This window comes from Theobroma cacao, chromosome 4 (genome assembly GCF_053813885.1).
Source record: "Theobroma cacao isolate CCN51 chromosome 4, ASM5381388v1, whole genome shotgun sequence".
NCBI lineage: Eukaryota > Viridiplantae > Streptophyta > Magnoliopsida > Malvales > Malvaceae > Theobroma > Theobroma cacao.
In genome coordinates this window covers 27,753,008-27,769,487 of record NC_142642.1, presented here as the reverse complement: position 1 = coordinate 27,769,487, position 16,480 = coordinate 27,753,008, and the positions used below count along the sequence as shown (strand labels likewise).

The 16,480-nt window shown below is 33.6% G+C and overlaps 2 protein-coding genes across 6 annotated transcripts; one reads left to right on the top strand and one right to left on the bottom strand.

The window, feature by feature from the left end:
- Positions 1-41: 41 nt before the first annotated feature.
- Positions 42-10,686, bottom strand: LOC18601830 (uncharacterized). Of its 5 annotated transcripts, XM_088805275.1 has the most exons (6): positions 10,570-10,686; positions 10,207-10,275; positions 7,280-7,386; positions 1,550-1,647; positions 1,276-1,411; positions 42-320 (listed from the first exon to the last, which is right to left on the bottom strand). In XM_088805275.1, exons 3-6 carry the CDS (start codon positions 7,283-7,285, stop codon positions 174-176), a joined length of 387 nt encoding a protein of 128 aa, XP_088661401.1. In that variant the 5' UTR covers positions 7,286-7,386; positions 10,207-10,275; positions 10,570-10,686; the 3' UTR covers positions 42-173. The 5 variants fall into 5 exon arrangements, 3 of the variants coding, with proteins under 3 accessions (XP_088661401.1, XP_017975365.1, XP_017975367.1); XM_018119876.2 differs by lacking the exon at positions 7,280-7,386 and having other exon boundaries at positions 43-320; positions 1,550-1,645; XM_018119878.2 differs by lacking the exons at positions 42-320; positions 7,280-7,386 and adding an exon at positions 412-470 and having other exon boundaries at positions 1,550-1,645.
- A 4,021-nt stretch (positions 10,687-14,707) lies between these two features.
- On the top strand, positions 14,708-15,320 carry LOC18601829 (protein GLUTAMINE DUMPER 5-like). The gene has a single exon (XM_007032901.3). It carries the CDS (start codon positions 14,788-14,790, stop codon positions 15,100-15,102), a length of 315 nt encoding a protein of 104 aa, XP_007032963.1. The 5' UTR covers positions 14,708-14,787; the 3' UTR covers positions 15,103-15,320.
- Positions 15,321-16,480: the final 1,160 nt, after the last annotated feature.

Genomic DNA, 16,480 nt, shown 5'->3' with positions numbered 1-16,480 from the left:
AAATAAAACATCAAAGGCTTCCATAGTAAATGGATGGCCTACTGTACTGACCTTTAAGAAAAGAGAATTCGCCATAAACCCGTTTCTGGGGGAAAAAAGAGCGAAGTCCAGCAAGAAGGCGGTGAATGATGAGAGGGATCCGATAACAAAACTGCCAGCTTCTTCTTGGAAGATTATTCGAACGCTCGAGGGGCCTTTTGGCTCGCCCCATTCTTTTTCTCTGGCTGAAGATTCCATATGCACCACCTTAGACAAGCAGAAAAGTGTCTATCCAAAAAAGAAAACGCAACTTGGATGTGGCCTTTTTTTTTTCCTTTTTCCTGATAATCACGTAATTCAGAAGTTATACCAAGGGTAAACAGAAATATTAAAGGGAACTCTGGCTATGAAAATGAGAGAGAATGAAAGGTACACAGATTAGAGAATAATCAGGTCCTTTGAACCGAATGCGGCATGTTCCACTGCTATTCCTACAAGGCATTGAGAATCCTCTTGCTCATATGATTGAACAATAATAATCTACTCATGTTAATCTACTGAACAATCAGTAACTGGTGCCTAATGCAACCTTGAATAATTTCATTTAATCCATCTATTAGGGTAAAGGAAATTGACGTAGCCATTAAAACAACATTAAAGACGGGTCAGTAACAGAAGTGTTTCAAAAAAAAAAAAGGGTTTAGCTTTAATATGCAAGAAGGGGGATCTTTGCTTTACAAGGAAAGTCCCACAGGCAATATCCTGTAAGTCCAGCCACATGTATTCCCCCACCAGATTGGACATAACGTGTAGATAATTTGCTTATCAGTAGGTATTAAGCTAAAGATTATAGGAATCTCATCTATTCTGCTTTTCAGTAATAAGAACAATCATCATATGGCTTTTACCTTACATTAGACAGAAATATAAAAGCATCTACTAATGCTTCTAATAGAATATTCAGAAAGCATTATTCTACACAAATGTATATCATCGATTGAGATTCCTTGGTTTCAGTAACCAATATCTCAGAACAATGTAAAGCATATGTGGCAATCCATCCTTTCTCAAGACCAGGAAATTTACATTAACAAAGCTTCAGGTTTGCTACATGCCCATTTGTACGATTAAAATTGCACAATTTGGAACTTGGATTAAAAGTTGAAAAAGCAACACTTGTGAGCACGCAACAGAAGCATATACTGAGCTCAATTGCCAATCTGACTCTGTTCGGTACAGTATTTAGAGAAAAATTGGACCGAGACAATCATTCTAGAAGAGGGTTATTGTATATACCATTGGTATCATCTTGGTGCCAATCTTCATGGTAATGATCATGTAGGCACCATTGTACGTAGTCAACAACTTCTCTGTCATGTAGCAGGGAAAACGGTGGAAAAGTTGCCTCCTGCTCCAAATAGCATATATACTCCTGAAACATTAAAAGCTCTAACAAAAGCATAATTCTCCTTTTTCTGTCATCTACAAATGACAAAAAGACAACATTACAACAGATAGGATATCAAAGGGTTATTGGAGGACCTTAATTCATGGCCGCAGTGGATCATACCTGTTGCATTCTGTGAATATCATCAGCCTTTGGTGAGCCTTTTTACTTTTAAAGTCGAGGTCCTCCTTGATCTTAGAGGCCTTGAAGTATCCATATCTGCAATGCCATTTGTCAAGTATCAGTGCTTTTTTCCATACAGTAAGCATTTCAATCAAGATTCTCATTTGTTAATGAGACCGTATGGTCACCCACTCTGACAGTGGATGGCTAGGATTATGATGTAGACAGGTTGACTCCTCAGCCTTTCATTGAAGGTGTCCAGAGTTTTTCGATTGAGTGGAATGAAAAGCCAAGTTCAAGGTGTTATTCAACAAAAGAAAGGTAGGCTCTCATTAACCTTTAATAAAGAATGCTGCGCTTTTTTCACTTTCTGAAGGATATGTGTAAAGGAAACAAAGTTCAGCCACATGTAAAGAAACACATAACATTGTCAAGGGAGCTATCACTTTACCCACAACAGTGGTACCCTCTTAACTTACAATCTGTAGTATTCTAACTTGAGCATGCTTGATTCTATTGGTTCATGTCACATGCATCTTTTGTCAATTTCTCTACTAGGCAAGCATTGGCTTTAGCTTCATGCTTTTAAATGTTCACAAATATTATGCCACCAAATATATCCACATGGTGAAATATATGCCAAAATATATGTCATCAACAAAAATGAAGTCTGAAGGATGTCTTAAAACTGCTAAATTTTCGCTAATATATCCCTCAAATAAACGTAAATTGACTCACAGGATGACTAAGAAAAGTAGCAAAACCTGGTAGGAGCAATTAAATTACCAAAGATATTTTTATGTTGAATCAATGTTACAGCCTCTCAACCAACAATAAATGATCTTCAGCCCTTGAACAGGAGGGACATTTATTCCATGTGTTCACACAAACAAAAAGAAGAAAAGAGAAAGGGGAAAATTCAGAAGTGAAGTGTGCACTGACAGTAGAACCCTATAGGAAAAGCAGATTGCACTTTGCGCTTTTTACAAAGCAAAAGATATGCGAGAACAAAGTCCAGCCATGGAAAGTGGAAAGGTTTGTGGAGGTCCTTGTTCACTAGCTCAAAAGTTTGGTGCCCAGTTAAAGCTTATTTTTACACAAGCTCCAACCTGATCCTCGGGCCCTCAAAATATCAAACTTCTGATATGTCAAATGTTCGTCATCATTGCTTCACCTTCACTCATTTACACAAAGATTCTTCATTGTTTCTTTTGAGGCCTCTAGTCCCTATAATTAACCAGAAGCAGTCAATGTTTTAATATATTTCACAAGCTTCTGCAATTAAGCTACTGAGTTAAGGTAATCGTAATACAGCAGATGTCTGTCAGTTTTGAGACTGATACTCCTCTGACAACACAGTCAATTATGACTGAGAAAATAAGTTCCAGGTTTAGTTTAGTGGAAATCTTGCCAACCAATAGGTTTTCTTGGTATTCACTTTAAAATTCACTTTCTAAGGGCTAAATTGGTTAACCTCTTTCTGTCTTCGTAATGCTACAGTTGCACCTATGTATTCAAATTTACACTTTAAATTCCTATATCAATTAACATTGGCAGATGTTCAACAAAGAAACTGAAGCTAAGTATCTTAAAATTAAAGGAATCAAGTGAGCCAGAAATTGTACTGTGAACATAGAAGCTTTCTCAAAATGTCAGATTAACTTCAGCTCATCACCATTTAGTATCAGTTAGTCTTGTAGCACAAAAGTGAAAAGCCTTTCTATTGCATTACTACGTCCCATACTAAAAATGGCCTTATTAGTTCTTAGGAAATAACACTAAATTGGACCTAGTTTAACATCAGTCAGTTATAATACGTTACATTTTAAGTACTAAATTATTTTTGTTAAATAAAGAAAAAGGCATGATTGTTTGGGATAATGAAGATGACCTCTGTGTATTCTATTCCTAGATAAATGATCTAAGAATGGGATGCCTAAACATCTTTAATATCTTATATGGTACCCGCTTACAAGATTCTTTGTAAATAAATGATTGTATTTCTCTGCCAAATTACAATTAACATGATCTTGACTAATTAAGGATATAGGTTAGCACCTTCTAAAGTGGGAATGAGATTCCCAATTGACGAAGGTGCATGAGATTACTAGATATTTGATATGTTGGGAAATTGCCTAAAAAACAACAAAGGAAAATAATAGAAAAATCAAGTAAACTAAAAACACAATTCGTGTGTCAATCCTTGCTTACATCCACATAATGAAATAATTTTTCTATTATTGAGAAATGGAAGTACAATAAAAACCTCTTTTCTTGATTTCTCAAATCAACCCAAAGCCCCATGGTACATACTCTCTCAATAGCCTCACTAGAACATTCACCCATACCCACTTTAGCTCCACCTAGAGTAAAGATATAGTTACAAGACGCTCATTCTCTATAATGCTTTTGAGAGCCAACAGCAGTGTTAGCTACCATTTCTTGTACACTGTTCCCATCCTTTTGAGGCATCACCTTCTATATGATACAAACCATTGCAAATTCCTTCTCATCAGGCATGATTTCTTGTGTGACTTTTATCACTCCACCTTCAGCAAAATATTCATACACTCAAGTGTCTATTAGGCACAAAGATATTAGATTCTTACACATCTTTGGAGCATAGGCCAAACCACCAAAGAGTGGACAGTCTCATCAAACATTTTGATTCTCACAACTCCGATGCCCTTAACATTCACAATTAACTTATGCTTAAAGTCAAATTCTCAACCAGATCAGCCGTTCTTAAACTAAATTAAAATCATTCCCTCAAGAACATATCTGACTAACACAAGTAGAAACTAAACACCAACCATCACTATAATTTCCATCCATACCTTTAAAAATCACGAGGATTATATCATAATCATCATTGATAACAAGAGTACACTAACTTTTGTTTCCATTACCTTCATTTGTAGGATAATCTAGATAAATATGTCCTTACCATTTGCATTGAAAAAACTAAACATTAACAGATCTAGACTTGCCACCTTTAGATCCCTTTTCAGTTGACTTGTTCTTTCGACTCTCAACCACCAATGCTAAGTCAACCGAATCTCTATCTTCTTTCTTATTTTTCTTTCAGATTTCACAAAACACCAACACTGCTTATGCTTGCTTTAACATTATTGTATCCTTCTTGCAAATCAAAGATTCCACAAATAACTTATAAGAGTTTGAAAACATTGCGAGGAATGATAATGCCTTCTCCTTTTCCTCCACTATATGTCAATCGTCTTCAACCAATCAATGATCCCGTCGAACTCATTCATAGGCTTCATGAGATCTCCACTCTCCTTCATGTTCTAGGATACAATTTTTGTCTAAGCTACAACTTGTTTTTACCAAATAAATTTTCTTTAACTTCGTCTATAACTCTAGAGCAGATTTCTCATCACTAGCATGATTAAACATGCTATCCTAGGTGCAAAGTCGAATAGTGCTAACACACCTTGCCTCCAACTCTATCCATTCAACATTCTTCATGTCATCTGGTTGTCCTTTCTCCCACCCTTACAAGAGACGCACCAAGGCTTGTTGCACAATAAATGGTTTTATCCTTCTCTACCACTATGTGAAACTAGTTTTGTTGTTAAACTTCTCAATAAAGGAATTCCTAAAACGAGTATCTTTCAACATCGTTTGTTAAATCTTGATTTACCAAACCTAAAACTCTACCACCAATTATTGGAAAATTCCCTGGAAACAATAAAAGAAAAATCATAAAGAAATCAAGTAAATAGAAAACATAAAAATTTACGTGGTTTCGACCACATGTCTATGTCCACGAAGTGATATAATTATTCTATTATTGAAAAATTAAAATACAATAAAATCTCACCCAAAGGATTCCCAAACCAACTCGAAGCTCCCTTGCACACCTTCTCTTAATAGTTTCATAAGAACTCTAACTCCACTTGGAGTAAACGACAGAGTTACAAATTATTCCCCTTTTAGGGCTCTTAAAAGCACTACACAACTTCTAAAGCCTAGAGAAGCACTTTTATAGTAAAACGTCCAAAGTAAAATACAAGTGGGGACTTGATGTGGGACAAGAAGTTTAAAACTATATAACTACTTAATGTTGTACACAAACTAGAATCCTAATCAGATGCGATCCTGAATTCTAATCAAATCAAAACTCAACATGATACTCGTGAGATTAATAGATATTAGATACTCATAATCAAATGTCCTCTTCAAAATAACATGCAAATCCTCTGACATCTCTCAAACCAAAAAGCATTGTCAAAAATTATCTTCATGCCATCAAGGATTAAAAATGCAAATAATTCAAAAAAAGAACCATGATATGCTAGGTCATAATAGACTTCTTAAGAATGAATGTTCCATAACTTACATCTTCCTAGATAGAGCTTTATTTAGATTCCTCATCCACTAGCAACATTGGTTCGCTGTATCCATGTAACCATATATATATATATAAATCTTGTGAAATCCTCCAAACATTTGACCATTGTATAAATATCTAGAATTCACTTTTGCTCCAAATAGTATGACTCTTATTACTATAATTTTCAAAAAGTATGAGATTATTTTGGAGCATAAAATGAAGTAGCTCACAAGAAGCTTGTTTTTACAAAGCAAACGATATGCCCAATCTGCCTTGCTAATGTACTCATGCCATGCCACAGTAAAAAGCAATTAATGTGCCTAAACTACCATGTATGCCGAAGTAATTCTAGGATTTGGCTCAACCTAAAGGATTCTTTTGGCTGTTTAACTAACAACAAGAATGATGAAACTTTATGACGGGTTCTTAAATTTGGTCCATCAACATATCTCATCTCAATCATTCATGGCAATTGTAGAGTCCCAACCTTCCATTCAGAGTATAATAAAATGTTATAAAGTAGCAAAATTATTTTGGTTTCCCCTCGTCAAATATTTCTCAAGTCCCCCTTGATAATAAAATTTCTCAAAGTATATCATACAGCCACCTATTATTAAGTTTGGTTCATCTCTCTTTGATGGTTTTAAAGTTATAATCCTATAAACTGGATAAGCAGCCTGTAATTTTTTTGCCATTAGGTTGCAGCCCTATAATTTGCTAACCCAAGCTATCATATTATTTTTAATGCTTAACAAAACTCATCTCTCCCTGATGTACTTATAATATCCTCTTTGTCTAGTCACTGGCTCCTTGATGTCATATCATTAGAAACTCCTTCCCTTGATTAATTTAATTCAAACTTCTAATAGATGCATATATTTCTTATGTTTAGATATTCTTGTATTTCCACATATTCATCCTATCATCCTCATTTACCTACTATAGCCTTGGCCTTTTTAGCATTTATAGCACTTATAAACTCTATAGCATTCCACCTATTGATTATAAACACTATGTTTACATACTCTTCAATCAATGATCAACCAAACTTTGATATACTAAATTTTGCCACTTTGGTATAACTTTTCATTTTTTTTGGTTACCTGCTCACATTAATCTCTGTTATAGAGGTCTATTTTCACTTAAAGAAGCAAGCTATTTTGCTCTTGCTGACTGAATAATTTATTGAAACTGAGATTTAGCAGCATTTATATCTAGCAGTGGCAAACCAATACAAGAGCGTAAGCAGAGGACAAGTAAAACAACAGTGAAGTATCATTAACAAAATCAAGCATTTTGGACATAGAAAAAACCAATAAGTTTCCTAAATACTTCAACAAAGAAAATTATTGATCTGAAAAGAAGTATTATCTCAGCATCGACTTACAGTAAAACCTCAGAAAGACATAGTGGTTATCAAGTGGTCATTAATAACAAAAGCTCACACCACATGGAGCCCAAATTCAGCGTCCTTGAACAACTGGAATGAAATAAGTGGAATTGAAAATCATGCTAATGACAAGGACGAAGCATTCTTGGAATATAAATTTGCATTCCATCAAAAGGAAGACTTTTCTTTACAGCACATGATTGGGGTGAAAAAAGAGAATGAAAGGAAGTTCAAATTTCTGTTGTATCTAATTAATTATTTAAAGAAGGCCGAACACAAAAAACCTCAATTAACATGACTACTATGTTTTTAAATTTCTTAACAAGGCTCATCCGCGTTTCTTATTTTCATTAGTAACAAGATTAGAGTGCATTATGTATCTAACAAGTAAAAGTTGTTGACTAGATAAATGTCAGGTCCAGTGAAAAATTTTTAGACCAAAAAGCAGTATGGCAAGGGATTAGCTCTTGCAGTGGTCATTCATGCAAAAATTCTAAAGGATGGAAACATATCTAAATCACCATGCTTGAATCTTGTTCCGCCAATTCAACATATGTAATGAGTCTCAAATAAAAGTATGGAAAATTTTCCCATTTTAGTATTTTGAAGTTTCTTTTAAATTCCAAGAGGATTTATGTTACTTATCAAATTTGCAGTAATTGAGCTCCTAAAGGTAGTTGACAAGCTTTAATGCCAGATAAGTTAGTGGAACTCTTTACAAGCTTTTATCAAAACTAGCTTGTTCAGCAATAATTTCATTGACTTTATCGTCAACAATACCTTTTTCTCAATGGGAATTTTATTTTCTTTTATCTAATTGGAACTTCATTAAGGCCATGAACAGAGTTTGAAGGTTCAACCATCATTATCAGCATAGATCCTCATTCTTGTCATTGAATCATTTCATTATACATGGAAGATCTCCCTGTTGCACTCTCATATAAAAATGAATGATGGCAAACACCATCCTTTTTAGCCCAAGCATTATAACCAGGGGAAAGCGTAACAGACTTAGAAACGTACAAGATTGGCTAATGATCAGCCTAAAAATCACCTACCATGCCACCATACTGCAGTAGCAATAATCTACATGGACTAGGTTGTGAATGTCCATCGGCTATGACACCATTAGAATAAGCAAAGCCCTTAGCAAAAAGAGGTTAGGCAAGTTATTGACAATTTCAGCATCCATATTTGTTGTGATTGCATCATGACATTTTCACCCACAGCCAGGCAAATTAAGACCACAATTTGCAACAGGTGAGGCAGAACCTCTTCCTATTTCATCTCCAGAAACCATCCTCTTCCATCACTAACTTTCATCACTTGACCCAATTTACACCTCGGCAGATTCCAACAAGCAAGAAAGTAAAGTATGATAAAAGCATTTTCCTCTATAATTAGTTCATTTAATCTAGAAGTCCAGTTTAAGGTTGAAATGCTCTAATTAGAGCACTACAAGTAAAATTTCAGAAATCAAAGAACATTATTAGACTTGAACTAACTTCAACATAAACTAATTAGAATGTAAACATAAGATGCGCTCTATAACACCTAAAAATTTTCCAGAAAAAGAGATCTGAAAAGAAATCTATCTTGAACGTGAAATTTATTTTCTGTGATAGATAATTACAGCATTGCATGTCAAAAAGAAAAAAAGGAATACCACATTGCCAATGAACTCACTGCTAAAATGGATAGTAAAATTGAAAATGGTTGTCTAAAAAGCTAAACCTGTCACTACATGCAAGAATTTTATAGAGAGCTTTTATAGAACATAAAAATTGAATAAAAAGGATGAAAAGTAATATTTTAAAATGCATATCTGCATAAAAAGCACTATGCAATTTGGAACTTAACCTCTAAAAATTTATCTATTGGTTGGTATGCCTAGCAATGTATACATTATCAGCAAGGCTGGCCTGAGCTGCCTAATGTTCTCCGCTTAGCTTCAGTGGGTTTGTACTGATATACAATATCACCAGCACAATAGATCATATTTCCAACTATCAGCTAAGTTTAATAACCTTAATTCTATAGTTTAGTTGTTAATCCATAACTTCCAAATGGATACAATAAAGACCATAAATTTTCTATACATGAAACATTAATTGGAACAAGAACTGCTAATCTTAGAGAGTTTCAATCTCGTACAACATAAAGTATGAGCTCAACAACCTTCTACTACAAAATCCTAATAATGAAACACTGAGAATTATTCTAAAAATTGTTCAAGCTATCAAAAGGCCCCTAATTCTATGGCCTCGCCGTTGCTGGTGTTAGTTGATCCTGTTCCATCACCACCACTGGTTTGTTCATTTGTTGTCCCTCAAGAATGTTGGAACTCACCAAACTTATATAAAAATATCAAACTTTACTTTACTTCATTAGTGCATTCTAGATTGTCAGCTTGATCCCAAAGTTGCACCCTATAATGTGCCATTTCAAGAGCTTTCCTCAAACAATTCCAACTCCTGTCTGGAAAGTTGGGAACTGCCGATTCTTAATTACCTTCAATTTAACAGTCAAAAACAATATTGTCCGCATGCTTAAGGACCTATACTTGCAACTTTGACTCTCCTTATATTGGCAAAGCATACATGTCTTTATATGAAACATAAGTTATGTTTCACACACATACATACATATGTGCATATAAGTTTTGATCAGTACTTGATTTAACTTTAAAAGCATTATGAAAAACTACCTAGAGTTACAATAAGTTTTACAACCATTGGGTTCCAGGAGGCCTATAACGTCTTCACCCTATAATCACAGATTATCGATAATTGCATTGATTAAGACAATAGCACTATAATATCAAAAAACGTAAGGATTTTAAGCAAAGGAACAGCATAGACAAACTAGCAGACAAACAAAAATGAATCTAGTTAAAGTTTTGAGAATCACCTCAACTTAGAATCTCCCTTTAACCCCCACAAATGCAGCATTCAACAGCAAGGGAAAACTTGGTGTAATCTGGCCCCAAAAGAAAAAGAGAAAACCTTAGATTCCTCGCTTTATAGCTAATGAATAACAACGAGAGTTCAAAAAGAAAACCCACATTGATTTTTCAAAAAAATGAATGAGTTCAACTAATGGGATCAAATTCAAGTATAAAGCTATGAAGATTAGATTTTGTTCAGACCCAAAAGGAAACAAAGAGTGGATATTTATTGTAGCAATAAAAAGAAAACAGAATAGAAATGAACTTAACATATATAATTTGTCAAAATAAAAAAGCAGAGAAAAGAAGAACAAAGCAGGGAAAACCTTTGAAGGAATGTAACAGAGACAACCAAAACCAAAATCTTTAAAGCATGCAACTGAAACAAACTGTCATGGTTTTCCGAGTCTCTAAATTCATGGGGGTTTTGTTTTTTTCTTTCCTTTTCCTTTTATTTTTGTGGTGATTTGGATAACGGATTCCCTGTTGGCCCATTATATTGGGGCTGGGTCTCAATTGGCCAGCCCAACTCCGCGGATTTTTCTCTTTAAAAAAAAAACAAAGAAAATTAGAGAAGATTCTTTTTTTTTTCTTTAGATTATTCTTAATCAAACAAATTCAGTAAGATTATGAAAAATCAATTAGGTTTGAAAGTCATATTTAGTTAACAAATTGTGAAAGCACGCTTATATCTATTGAAGAACATAAAAAAAATAATAATACAATTGTTTTTCCTTTTCTCTCATTTTCAGGAAAAAGTGTGATACATCACTAAGCTCCACTCTGTAATTGAACTAAAATATCCGTTCACCATTCAATATATGTAGTGGTTAATATGTTGATAAACATGTTCTTCCGAAACGGACCTCTTCTTCCCATGATGAACATGTTCTTCCTAAACATGCTCTTCGTAGGAAACTATTTCTAAGTCACCACTTCCACTTTGGTAATTCATTTGTGAGAGATTAGAAATTCAACAGACCCCTTGTCTAAGATATTCACTCTAAAAAGCGCTCTCTCTCTAAGCTCTTCCCAGATACTCCTTCTCATTTTCTAAAGTCTTTCCACCTTATCCTTTTCTGTACTTCACCACTACACTTTCTCTACCTTTTTTCTAATTTATATCGCTCATCTCTCATCACTTGTATCCCTAGTCTCTTATCACAAGAGTACTTAACATTTCAAGAACTACTCTAATTTTTTTCGTTGTCGTTTCTAGTACATTTTGCTTTACTTGTTGCAATGCTACATCTTTTCTTACTAGAAAAACCCTTCAACAATTTAAATTATTAAAATTAAAAATTCAAAACACTAATCATGATAAATCTTTAAAATTTTAAGTTTGAACATCTATTCATCTTAAATTTTTTCATTTGTTTCAAAAAAAATTATGTTAGTAATAAAATAATAACATGTGGTTTACAATAATACCTGGGCATATGATTAATTGGTCAGTACATGATCTTAAACAACTCAATTTTAATTTAAGGATTGTTATTCCTTTTAAAATTATAAAATTCAAGGTGATTAAGGTTTAAGATTTAAATCTTTCGAAGAAAAATTGCACCCACGAAACCGCCACTTATTCCGGCCATTAATGAATATGAATACAAGTAAATAAACCCAGCGGCCCAATTAATTCTAGAAAATGTCACTTCGGATTTGATCCTATAAAAACTGGATTTAATTATATGTAGGTGCGAATCTTACTTTATGTAAACTTCAAAGCAGCACTTCCATCATAATACTATATATTAATTTATTAAACAAAGCTTTTAGGAGCTTTCTTATTGGTGCACTCTTGGCTCTTTGTAATCCAAAAGAAGCCCTCCCACCCACCTTCTCCCACTACTGCCAAACCCCACCATTAGTTTTCTTTCCTCATCACGATTAATCCTAATCTGCTTAGATTAACCCTCCATCTTAATTATTTTAATCACAATTAAAAAAATTGTGTAAGCCAACAATTTTACCATGAAAACCACGCCTGGTTTAAGCATATTGGCTATGCCGACAATGATGGCTTAGGTTTATTTTTGCTGATATGGATCAAGCAACTTTTTACACTAAGCTTTGTGTATAATTGATGTCAGCTTTGTGTTTGACACTTTGTAGATAAGACCAGTTAGATAATTATTGAAATAGTGAATTGAAATAAAGAAGAAAATAAAATGAAATTCAAATCAAGTTATTCGACATTTATGATCTCATGTTCAAGATCCTCTACGTATGGATTTAGTCTAAATTTATACTGGTTTTGTTTGATTTGTTTATCAATTTCTTTTTTAAATATATTATTTGATATATAACGAAAGTGTTTTGATTGTCAATATAAAATTTTCATTTTAGAATTTAATCTATTATTTCTTTCAAATTAAAATGCAAAACTTTCAATTTTAATTATCCATATTAAATAAAATTGATAAAAAAGTTATTATTGTGTTAATCAACCATTAGTTATAAGTGTTTATATATTTGAGTAAAAATAAAATATAAGGACTTGATTTGAATATAATAAAAGAATAAAAAATTATTTAAATTTTTTATAAATAATTCAAAAACTTTTGTAAATATATATTATACCTATATTAATCAATCATTCTAAATGATATTGCGTGCATTTGAGTACAGCAAAGTTCCAGCCTGTTGTCATTATTGTGGGAATAGCTAGATATATCCCTATGTTTACTCTAAACAAGATGACTTTTAATGCTGCTTCTTTTTGGTACTAGAATTAGAAATCTTGTATTTAAATCACGAAGACAACAGGAATAAGGTAGCTAATACCATTATGAGAATCACAACATAAAGTTTTCATAAGATGTAAGGAAATCACAGAAATTAACTTACCTCCTCCTTTTACATTTTAAGTATTTTTAAATTTCTTTAACAAGCAGATATATAGCCAAGTACGAGGAGATCATTTACCATTTTTTCTTTAATAAAAGTGAAACTAATAAGAAGCTCCAAGCACAGTCTTATTAGCCATGTTAATGCACGAGAAACATTAATTAAAAATCTCTCCATCTATATATGATGTTGGTGGGAAAATGCATGGTCCTTAATTTTCACTCTAATAATACCAAAAGCAAATGCCTCACATTGAATAGCAGTAATACTTAGTTGAGTGTTTCACTATGGTACCAAAGTTGAGACCTTAGCTAACTGCAAACCAGTTAATTAAGCATGCTTTGTGATGAAGGTAGACCTTGTTCATCAACATGAAACTCACCAGCTACGTACTAAATTAAGGTTGCATATGGAATTATTTTGCTTTGGAAACAACCCATTCATTTGGTTTTTTAGCATTCATTATTTTAACTTTTTTTTTTCTTTGGGGCTTTTGGATAGAAATTAAGTAATATTGGGGTTTAGGGTTTACAAGATTTTTAACTTGTTTGTATTAAAAAAAAATTTATGTTTTAGGCAACAGATGTTTTAGGAAAGGGACTTAACTTTCGTTCCATATATAGCTAGACTAATCATTAATCTTAAAAGATTATGGAATAAGAAAGGGTCATGTCTGCTTATATAGCGATAATAAAAATTTTGAATTGTTTGATGAATTGCAATGAGGAAAATCACTTGGATTCCAAACAATTAATTATATCCCAACGAAGCTGTTATTGTGTAATTATAAAAGGATGATTTCTTGTTAAGGAGGTGATAGTATTTGGCATCTTGTTATGCTGCAAGCACATGGAAAATTGTCCCATTTTCAACAGGGAAGGAAGAGGTTGCTTAGCAAATTCATTCCTCGAGTCATGGACGGAAGGGGAAGATTAAGGCAATACGTGTGCCAAAAGGACACGTTTAATGGGGCCCCTATTAATAGATAAACGAAAAGCCTTTCACTGGACACACATTCACATTCATTTTCTCTTTTTTCTTTGTTGGTTGCTTCATCCTTGCAACATGAATTTCCACCCTAGCAAATTTACCCATCTATCCCTTTTTGCAATATGTGTGTCATTAGTTGATTACACTGCCTTACATCTTAATTAAGATTAACAGTGTTATAATTATATGCAGGCTTTGGATCTGAAAGTGATGTCTAATTGATTTGCTACCGCAAAACTTATCTATATATATAAAAAAAATTAATGGTATGTGGATTCTTGAATCAATTGTGGTTGGCACTCCATAATTTAAAAGACTCTTTTGAAATCCTCAATTTGGATAGTCCTAATTAAGTTGGCTTACACTACATTGCAAGAGCTATATAAATAAATTATCTACGGAATCATTATGTAATTTCAGATGATGACAGGGGGCATTTTGGCTGCCCAACTGACCAAGAAGCTTCTCAAATAATCAATACCCTAGTATCAGTAGAGCCCAAGAAAGAATCTCTTTTGAAAATTGGGGGCAATTTGGTACCTTACCAAAAGCAGCCTCAGTTTCCTTGTCCTAATCCAGGCACTGTGGACCTCAATTGGTTGGTACTATAAATTCAAAGCCCCCATTAACCCCCATTACACTGCACCATCAAAACCAGTTAGGAAAACAAGAAGTAAGAGATAAAGTTTTGCATATCAAAAGAGATGAGGCCTGCCAGCAACTCTACTGCATCTGCAACTGGAACCGGTTTCGGGCACTGGAACTCTCCCGTTCCTTACCTCTTTAGTGGCCTAGCACTCATGCTAGGACTCATTTCTTTTGCATTAGTCATTCTGGCTTGTTCGTACAAAAAATCTCCATCCAATTCCGCTCATGATGAAGCTGAAGAAAAGCCTGCCAAGCAAGTGAGCATGCAACTAGAAATGGAGCCTAAGATTGTTGTCATCATGGCTGGTGATGAAAATCCTACGTACCTGGCGAAGCCGGTCTCTTCCACTCGCCTTAGTGAACAAGTTTGAGAGAGTTACATGAAGCTTAAGGGGCAAAACTTAAAAGAGTATCTTTTATCTTTCAACCTTAATTCCTTCATCATGGTTTTTTTCCATATAATTCTTTTTGTTGTGTTTGTTTTCTTTTTCTAGTTCAGGTATAGTTGCGGTTTTGCGGGAATATGTAAATGTTGATGAGCATATGAAAGATGTTAAGCTCACCTTTTTTGTGGGTGTTTTACAAATAATCTTCATTTGTTTCCTTTTCTTTCTTGTTACTCTATTTTTTTTTCATTTTTTTTTCTGGTTTTGGGTTCAATTAAGGATATACACATTGAAATTTCGGAATTGATCCAATAAGCAAAGGGGAAAACTAAAAACAGAACAAAGTAAATGAAAATGAAAAAAAAATATTGTTCTGTTTTAAGTTTATAGCATCCTTAATTTTGAGGATTCCTTAAGCTAACCTCACATAAATATCATCGCATTGCTTGCAAAACTTGGCAAACATTAAAGCTGAAAAAGAAGAAGAGGAAAGAGTGGTGCTAATTGGAAATGGACCCCAAAGTTCAATGATTATAATTAAAGAGCAAAAAAAAAAAAAAAAACCTAGAGTTCTTGAAGATGGATCCAAAGTGTCAAAAATGTGTTCTGGCAAATTTGAAGCAAAGAATGGGAGAGGGAAAGGAGAGCAACAACCAACACATTCAATGGCGTCTTTGTTGGGGAAAGGAGACAAAGACTTTATTTTGTTATAGGCAGGGCCACTAGCTTTGCTGTCCAATAAGCTTAATATATGCACGATTCTGTTGAGTCGAGTCATTAATAGGTTTTTTTCGGGTATCATTTTTCAGTACTTTAGAATTCCATAATTGTTTTATATTCTATATATAAGCTTCGCAGAACTAGTTGAATTAACAGTTGATGTGAAATGCCAACAAGGCCTTTACTTAACTGTCTAATGGCCTGTAATTGTGCACAACTTATGTAATGTTTTTTTTTTTAAAAAAAAAAACAAATTTACTAACCTCATCATTGTAATATCATTTCAAGTCTCCTGTTTGAATTGTAGAAGACTCTCATGACATAAGTGTATTCGGTTTGAACAAAAGAAGCCTATACATGGTCAGAAGTACCTGCCATTAAAATAGATAATGGCCTGAGAACAGAAAAGTCCTAAAAAAAACTCAACAGGAGAGAAGCAACCCATGGACAAAAATGAGCATATCTATACATCAAAAGCCACCCTAATCGATGTTAGACAAATACAAAAATTTCGGTGATCGAAGAGATGATTTACCCTAAATAAAACTAATTAAATAACTCATGGAACATTGTCATATTTTATAATCTCCTCCCAATTATGAGATAGTGATTTCTCTAAGAGAATTGACCTTTTATGTATATA

Coding starts and splice junctions, on each gene's coding strand:
- LOC18601830 (XM_018119876.2), bottom strand. CDS start 10,247: ATGCTGCATTTGTGGGGGTTAAAGGGAGATTCTAAGTTGAG. Junction 1,412..1,549: donor ATATTCACAGAATGCAACAG/GTATGATCCACT, acceptor TTAATGTTTCAG/GAGTATATATGCTATTTGGA. Junction 321..1,275: donor GCACCAAGATGATACCAATG/GTATATACAATA, acceptor CGTGATTATCAG/GAAAAAGGAAAAAAAAAAGG.
- LOC18601829 (XM_007032901.3), top strand. CDS start 14,788: ATGAGGCCTGCCAGCAACTCTACTGCATCTGCAACTGGAACCGGTTTC.